General features: G+C 39.5%; 2 protein-coding genes across 10 annotated transcripts in view; one reads left to right on the forward strand and one right to left on the reverse strand.

Moving 5' to 3' along the window:
* Nucleotides 1-2,097, forward strand: part of smtnb (smoothelin b) — a gene marked incomplete at its 5' end in the record, with an annotated part of 49,453 nt that extends 47,356 nt beyond the window's left edge. For 5 of the 9 annotated variants that reach the window (XM_082554585.1, XM_082554586.1, XM_082554591.1 and 2 more), the window contains one exon: nt 509-2,097. In XM_082554585.1, the coding sequence (XP_082410711.1) occupies nt 509-662 (154 nt within the window). In that variant the 3' untranslated portion in view covers nt 663-2,097. The remainder of the gene's footprint in view (nt 1-508) is intronic. The other 4 variants (XM_082554587.1, XM_082554593.1, XM_082554589.1 and 1 more) reach the window with 1 other exon arrangement.
* A 101-nt stretch (nt 2,098-2,198) lies between these two features.
* On the reverse strand, nt 2,199-6,852 carry selenom (selenoprotein M). The gene is made up of 6 exons (XM_082554602.1): nt 6,702-6,852; nt 5,927-6,099; nt 5,185-5,220; nt 4,952-4,986; nt 4,787-4,865; nt 2,199-2,812 (listed from the first exon to the last, which is right to left on the reverse strand). Exons 2-6 carry the CDS (start codon nt 6,020-6,022, stop codon nt 2,582-2,584), a joined length of 477 nt encoding a protein of 158 aa, XP_082410728.1. The 5' UTR covers nt 6,023-6,099; nt 6,702-6,852; the 3' UTR covers nt 2,199-2,581.
* Between the last annotated feature and the right edge of the window lie 2,118 nt (nt 6,853-8,970).

Consider the following 8,970-nt stretch of genomic DNA (forward strand, 5'->3'; position numbering starts at 1 on the left):
GCAGACTGATTTATGTCCACAGTTCCTGAAATTACTGAAAAAATGTTACGTTGTTGACGTTTATTATCTCATCGGCCCATCTGCTGTTTTTAGGTGCTTTTTCTCTTTGTGGGATTTCTCAGGGGTTAGAGTGTGAGGAGATGTTGCCACCTTGTGGTTACACTCTGCATAGCTCACACTGGAGGTCTCAGTTCTTAAAACTGTTTATTGAAATGCCCAACATTACCCAAGTTTATTTATACAGAGCTTTTAAAGGGTCCATAATGGTTTAGAGCAAATGTGCCAAAGACTCTAGCACACTAAACAGCTTTGGAAAATGTGAAGAGCAGCAAAGTTTCTACTGTTAAAGACCTCCTCCATGGCCATTTATACTATATTCATAGATAAAGAATCATCTATTTGAAAAAGAAAAAGAAACTTGTAGTGAACATGATGATTTCTCCTTCCCAGCTGGTCTTCTGTCTGTTCTGCTTTCTCATGCACGCTGTCCTGTACGCCTGTTCCTCAGGACCCACGCCAACTGCATGCCTTTGCTGGAGGTGGAAGACATGATGATCATGGGTAACAAACCAGACTCCAAATGCGTCTTCACCTACGTGCAGTCTCTGGTCAACCACCTGCGCAGGTATGAGATGTCCATGGGTCGGCCCTGTGACCTCTGACCTGTTTTCGGGCTCCTCCCCCCCCCTAACCTTCACCTGATGATGGCCTCCGCTCTGACAGCAGGCTGGGTCAAACAGTTGCACATCTCTGATGGTCGGCTTGGGGATTGTAAGCATGTGTGTATGTATCAGTTAAAATCAGCTTAAAATGTTTTCCGGCAGTGATAATGTGTGTTGCTTATTCTGGACACACACACACTGTCGACACAAAAGTCCAGTAAGAGATCAGCAGCAGCATGATTCTTAAAAAGACCCCTTTGTTTAAAAAAAAAAAAAAACTCCAAGTAATATTCAACAGGCAGTAGTTTGATCACATTGCTGTTGTACTGAGAAACGGCTCAAGAGAGAAAAAAGAAAAATAGTTTTCTAGTATTTGCAGTTTTTTGCAGTATTTGTACGTGCGTTTTTCTCTGCTACACTTTTGTAAGTACTGTAATGTGTTTGCACTTCTCTCAGTAATCTCACTGAAAAAGAAAAAACTTATTATTTTTATTCAATTTTGGTACTTTTACTTCTTTTTTTTAAACCAAACTCATGTTGCTTGAAGTGTTTTAATTAAGTTATTTTCATTTTGATGTAATTGATGAGTATAAGGATTCTTATTACGTGAGCACAGGGATTTTCTGCATTTGTTATTCAAATGGATTCAACATCGTTGCTGTAATCTCACTTTTCTGAAGTCCAAACAGCTACTGAGGACATTTACTGGACATTTGATCCATCCTGTATGACCACACCACCACCACCATCATCATCATCACCATCATATAAGTATGGATGAAAGATGCTAGCTGTTAAACTGAGGTTTGGATTTTTTTTGTATTTCGGTACAAAGAAGTCATTCAGCTGATTTGTGTCATTACTGGCTGTTTGGTGGACAGCACACACACACCTCCCACCACCGCTGCATTGCCCTGCCACACACATTCTCACACAGCTGTTAGAGGGCTCCTTATTTATGCTTGAGTAGTTTTTAATACGGTTAACGCTGGTGTGCACATCGTGCTTTTAAAAGGTTTTGTCGATAAGCTTAAGATGCCACAATGTTATTTTTTCCTGTGTGAAAGCCGGCTTTCAGTACAAACATGAGGATTCATGACTGATAACCAGCCAACTGTATATTTAACTAAATGTAGCTAAGAGGAAACGGGACAAAAATAATTTTAAATGAATATTTTATTTCACTTGTATAAAATTTGGGTTTCTACGAGAAGAAAATTTGGTTTCAGAGTTGATTTAAAAGAAGCTTATTTCTTAGATTTGAGAGATTATTTGAGAACTATCTGCTGCCGACAGAAAAAAAGCTTTCATGAAGCAGTGGAGTATTGTATGTGTGTATGTGTGTGTGTGTGTATATATATGAGAGCTAAAACACATTATTTCATTTTTCTGTGCACCACAGTTAAATGTGAAATAAACCAATTTGAGAAACAAACGTGTGTTTGTGTGGGATTATTGCTTGGAAGGCTATCCATGGTCCCGGCAGCGTGGGATATCTGCACACAAACACTCAGCACAAAAAGAGCCAGAGCACACTTCTTTTTAAAAATGGTTTACTTTCCATGCACTTGAGTCTTTTTGTGCGCATCAGCCCAACCCACCAGAACACGCAGCATCAACCCCAGGCTAGTCAGACGATTTTCAGCCTGAGGCTTCATTTAGTTTCACAGTAGGTCAGAGGCAATCATAGACACACAAAAGAGCTCAAGCTCATTACAACAGATGACAACACAATGGACAGTGGCGTAAAAAAAATGGTGCAAATTCAGACTGTGGAGCGTCTACAAAGGCCTGCTGACGGGCTCATCTGTAATCTGCTAGGCTCTGAAATTACAAACATTTCTGTCACCTGTGATAATCAGCTGGTTGTGGAGCAGCTAAGGGAGCTAGAGGGGTACTGTTACTGCTGATGTCTACTCTTACAGGTCAGTGTGTTTGACTTCTGTGCTGGGCTCTGAGGAGCCACTCTCGGTGGCTATAGATGAAGCAGAAGGCTGGTAGGCAGGCTCATTTTTGAACGGGCTGTCTTTGGCAGGAGAGAAGCGGAACTCCTCCGGCACCTCGGCCTCGGCCTGAGCCTTCTTGTAGAAACCCAGTTTCCCCAGCAGCTCATTTATCTCAGAGCGGGTCATGTCAGACAGGGCGACGCGCTGCGGAGGAAACACACTTGTTATAAAAGGACCATTAAACTGTGCTCTAAACAAAAGACACTGATCTGCGATATATTAATAGTGCAGTAAAGCTGAGCTGAACATTGATGGGTTTAAAGAAACTTGAAAAAACATTAAACCTGCACAAATGAATTATGTGTCGTGTGAAAAGATCACTCGTGATGAAACTACAAAGCTCTGAAACATTTTACATTTCTTTTGGATCCTTGTTACAGTTTTCCGGCCAATGTGCTGCTCTTTTTAATGTCATAACAGACAGTTGTATTTATACAACCCATTCAAAAGCATGGGAACTGGCCCAAAGAGCTTTCCAGTGGAGGCTGATTAACAATGCAAACATACAAGACGTCACAGGAAGGAACAACAGGTGCAAAAAAAAAAAAAAAGCGATAAAGGCTGTTAACCACAACCACGGCAACAAATGCAGGAGTTAAGAAAAAATAAGGCTATATAAAAGATATGGCTGAAGTTAAAAACAAAATAACACCTGAGAACAGGAAAAGTAAAAAGGAGAAAAATCTGATTAAATCATAACAGTACTTTAAAATTTCAAAGAAGCCTCAGATCAAACAAAGTGATCTGCGAGTCATTCCACGGAAATGCTCCCGGCATTTACAAAAATATTACACTTGAAAAACACTTTAGGGTTACAATTTATTTCCACATTCAAATAAAACGTTATCCGAACTATTACATCTTCTCGAATATTCAGTTCAACAATTTTTTTTTGTTTGTTAAGTGATAAATAAGTTTGACCATCACAAAAATGCTCATCCCCACAGTCAAGTATAGTGATTCAATGCTGTATTTTGACCACAAAAATATGCTTTTTACCATTTAAAACGCCATAATAGGACTACCACATATATTTTAAACATGACACAACAAAGCTGAACTTGTGTAACTGCATGAGAAAAGTCTATTGTTTTGAATTGCTAGTGGTAAGTGGTTTATCTGAATTCCTCTCTTATTTAATAATTTGAAGCTTTTAGTTAAAGTCACTGGTGTTACTCACTTTACCTTTAGGGAAGTGCAAAATACATAAATTGATTAAATGACAGAACTTAATGAATATGAGGTGACTGACAGCATGTCAGGTGACTGACATGCTGTGACTCCCAATTACACAAAAACATTACAAGCTGTTTCTGGAGTAAAACTTTAGTATTTTATGTAAATTCTAACTGTTCTGTATCATTATCAATCTTTTTATCAAGTACGTCTAATTTGGGTGTCTAATATCTCAGCAGATGGTTCACTGCGTCACTGTTTTTTTGTCACATAAAATAAAACATGTCATATTTGACCAGATAATTTCACAGCCATTGAATTTTGTTACACTTAAGGCTTAACATATGAAGGATTACTTACTTTTAACTGTATGAAATTAATAAGACAATCTGCTGATTTGTTGCACGATTATTATAACCGACTACGTGGCTGAAGAGCCTGAGGAAATAATATTCATTAAAACGCCTGAAGACTTGCAGAAGGAGTAAGGAAACACCGTTGAGGGAAAAAAAAAGAATCACAGCACAACCAGGCTTTGAAATTTGGTGGGAAAAAAGCTGTCATTTTTTGTAAATAAATAGTCAGTTAAGTAATAATTTAGTTCAAGTTTAAATGTTAGAAGTAAGTTCTTGTCATATTAAAGTGGGATATATCTGTAGAATGACCTGTGCTCTGCAGATTTCTTGTTTCCTTCTGAAGTTATTTTAATCCAAAAGACGGGAAAAGCTCAGAGCCTGCTCAGCGGTCACAGGACACCTGTTTGTCATCATTTCAGCTGTAATCTCTTCGAGTAATGATGTCAAGTGTTGGTGGTGAGATGCTTTACTTCAGTTGTTAAACTGAATCTGACATTCAGCACAAACGAGTGTCATATTTGCTGCAAGTAAACAACAAATACAATTTAAAAAAGTAAAATAAAAGAAAGGCACAACACACACTTACGTCCAGCTCTTCATAATAATGGTTCAGGAGGACAAGCTCAGGGTCTGCGCCAGGAATGTGCTTCATCACCAGGTTATGGCTGAGGTGGTGCTCAGGGATTAAACAGCGTGCAGTTTATGAGCAGATATTTCTAAAGAGTAACAGTGCACTTCAGTGAAAGGATACTAAAGAGGAATATCCTGGATCACAAAGGCTTTGACCTGCAGACAGAGGTTTGGATTAGTGTTTTCCACTCAGTTTGGGTTTCAGTGGCAAATGTGTCAGGGATTATGTGAAACTCTAAACTAAAATGTTCCTCAGAGAGAAAAAACTTCTAGGCAGGAGTAAGGCTTTAGCCTGCCTCTGACCCCTGGCTTTCAGTGTTTTGTCACTTTTGTTCACATAACAGGGCAACTTGCCTCTCTGAGCCTGTTCAGCTGTCATCCACCACACGTCTGAGGAAAGACAACAACACAAGAAACAAGAAAAAGTTACATGCAGAGCTCGTGTTTCAGAAATGGGGCTTTACAAGAACTGGAAACATGATTACTGAACACACGTCATCTGCAACTGTAATGCATCTTTATACAGAAAAAAAATCATTTATGTGCTGGTATCACTGCGAGCTTTTACTTTGAAGAACGCTTAGTACGGCCCCAGGGAAGGCCACCCGACCTATTTTTGCTGATATCTGAGCCTCAGGTATAAGGCGTGACTAACACTACAATAACAACAGATCATGATTTGCTTCAGTGATGCTGGCAAGTAGGTGACTGGGTAGGTGACACCCTGGGGGAAACTGCACAGATCTCAAAAGAAAAAGGTGTAGAGTTTCAGTCTTTGTGCAGGACCGCCTGTTACACACCCTGTGCCCCCCTTTTAAGCTTCCACCAAGTCACTTTGTGATGACGATTTTAGGGTTACTAAAATAGTAACAATGTGAATTAGAGACCGTGTTCTTCATTAGATCGCAGGCCATTCAAGCACGGAGGCATCCATTCACCTTAGTACACATCTGTCCTGGTCACGCATGCGCCCAATCCAAAAATGTTTAAAAGCAGGGCACCCATTCACACGTTTAAACGATAATTGGCCCTGACACGATTATTTCCGTGTTCTTCTTTATGCGGAGGATTATGAAAAAATAAAGCCTTATGTTACCTCCACCCTCGCTCTTGCCAGCCCCTCCAGCTTCTTCAGATCCACATCATAAGCCGAGGCGCAGTGAAGTAAACTGGCCAACACGATCAGCCACATTTCTCCTGCTTCAGATCGAGGAGCCGCACTCGCTCTTCACCGGGACCAGTACCTGCAGATGATTGAAGGTAACCGAGCTATGGAAGAGGAGGGAGGAGAGATGATGAGCAGCTATGTCACGTCCGGACCTTTTGCCACGTCAAATATTTTTGTGGCGGAGAGAGGAGCAGGCGTGGTTAGCGCGCTCATTGGTTATTCCAGGCTTCCTTATGGATTTCATGCGCGCTCTATAGGCTGTCACAGGCGGTGTAATTGTAGAGATGGACAACGGAAAGAGCTCTGTTATTGTCTGCGTGCTCTTCTTTTTTTTTGATGTCCTTTTGTGCAAAGTGACACATGTTACATTAATAACAGCATAATTTTAAATTCCTAAATGCACTGGATTATATGGTAGACTGATCCTGAAGGTGAACTATGCAAAGTTATTTAGTCTGTGTAATCTTGGATTTAGGAGGATTAAAGAAGATCGATTGTTGTAAAGGATTGTGGTTGAAAAACTCAGAGTCCCGTGAAGGAAATGTGATATTTACCAAGTCAAGGACTATTTAATGAGTCACAACCCTGTGTGGGAGCAGACTTTTCAGGTGTCTGATCCCCGCACTACAAAAGTTCTCACAGTGACCGGTGAGCGCTGAGCTCAAGAAATATTAGATCCGAATATGAAATAAATCCAACTTACTTGTATTTTACCTTCTTTCGCTGTTCTCCTGTTTAAATATAAAGGATAGATCTTCCTATATAAACATTTCTGGGAAGAAGAAAAACTGGAGCTGTTTGCTGTGTTTGCACTGCTCTGTTTCCGGGGTTAAAGCAGGTGACGGTATGTAAACCATTAGTTGAAACAACAGGAAGGAGGAGGACCTCCCCTTGAGTTAAGAAGGGTGTCAGGTTTACAATCTCACTTGAAAAAACCGTGGAAATAAGTTGCGCCAACATCAATGAGGTAAACTACAACTTCACAGCTCACCTCCCTGAACTCACTGTGCTGTTGATCAGCTTCTTTGTTTTCAGGATGTCCCTTTCAGGACTGCTGTGCTGAGACTTCTTACGCGTCAAGTGAAGCTCATTTGTGTGAAACTCGTTTATAAATAGACTTCACGGGTGCCACCGGTGACAAATAAGTCAGTCACAACACTGGGACAAATGTTATGTTTTTATTAGGGCTGTCAGTCGATTAAAATATTTAGTCGCGATTAATCGCATACTTATCAATAGTTAACTCAAGATTAATAGCAAATTAATCAGATTTGTTTTTTAAATCTGTTCTAAAGAAACTTCAACAGCATACTCTTCATGTTTCTAATACCCTTAACAGTATGGGAGTGAACAAATATACTTGCTTTATGCAAATATGTTTTTATTGCAACAATTCAAAACAATGAAAAGTCCAAAATACTCTTCAGAAAAACCTCAAAGGTACTGAATGCTCAAATATCTAAATTATCAGCACCGGGAAAAGATCAGGTATGCTATACCATGTTAAAACAACTCAGTGAGTCCGCTAAAGATCTTTTGTGGATTTATCTCTAAATATCAAAGTGGGTTTAGAAGAAGGAGGAATACTATGGATCCAGTTTTATGTTTGGAACATGAAGTTCGAAAAGCACAAACAAACAGTGAGAGTGTAGTTTTGATATAGAAACGGCCTATGATATGATGTGGAGAGATGGCCTACTAATTAAACTCTGTAAATTGGGTATTAGGGGGAGGATGTACGGGTGGATAATGGATTTTTTTAAAGGGGCGACATATTCAAGTGAGGATTGGGAAGGTTTTTTCTGAAAGGTTTTTGGTAGAAAATGGTACACCTCAAGGGAGCATAGTGAGCCCTATGTTATTTTCTTTGATGATAGATGATGTGTTTAATGATATAGAGGCAGGGGTGGGATGTTCACTTTTTGCTGATGATGGAGCAATATGGAAGAGAGGGGAAAATATAGAGTATATTGTGAAGAAACTGCAGGGAACAATTAGAAGAGTCGAAGAGTGGTCTTATAAGTGGGGTTTTAAATTTTCGGTTGATAAAACCAAGGTGATGTTTTTTTTACAAGGAAGAGAGTTGGTAAAGACATCAAGCTTAAGTTGTATGATCAAGAATTAGAAAGGGTGAGTAAATTTAAGTTTCTTGGATTGTGGTTTGATGAAAGGTTAAAGAAGACGTGAGACCTTTACATGCTGTCATTTGTTCAGATTCAAGTTCATCATTGGTCAGTCTACAGCATAGTCACTCAGACAGTAGAGCAGATGCTTTGGCGGAAATTCAGCAGTCACTTTTCCGGATACATATGATGGGACTTGCAGTTGTGTTTTTATGGGTTCCAGCGCACTATGGAGTATGGGCGAATCAAAAGGCAGAGTTGCAAAGGAGGCCGTAAAACATGGAGTGGTTGACATGGCTGTTAGTTTTGGCCAAGCAGAGATAAGGAGTATGGTAAGGCAAGATATGAGAGCAAGATGGCAAAAGCAGTGGGAGGAGGAAAGGAAGGGACGTTGGTTGTATAAAATTCAAAGGAGGGAGGAATGGTTACATCAGTGCAAAAGAAAAACAAACAATAAATATAAGAAGGGTAAGAAAATAAATATACACTTTAAGATTAGGAGATAAAAGTATCAATAACAATTTAAAATTTATAGTTTGAATTATTTAAAGTGACCTTTAAGTGATTTAAAGTGACCAGTGTAGCAGCTTGTAAACATTGAGCAGAATTCTTGAGAATAAGGAGTGTCCTAGACTAAGGATTGTGCATGCTGTTATATTTTTTTTTCTGTAGTAATGTGAAAATGCATCAATGTTCATGCATTAAGTTAAGATAAATAATTAACTGTTTGTTACAGGTAGTGTTATGAAGGTCTAGTGTAGGTACTGTTAGCAGCTTCAAGCTAACCACAGTGCACGGCTTTTCCCAAGTCTTGGCCCTAAATAGCACAGACATAAACACACACTCCGT

This window comes from Aulonocara stuartgranti (assembly GCF_965226115.1).
Source record: "Aulonocara stuartgranti genome assembly, chromosome: 12".
NCBI lineage: Eukaryota > Metazoa > Chordata > Actinopteri > Cichliformes > Cichlidae > Aulonocara > Aulonocara stuartgranti.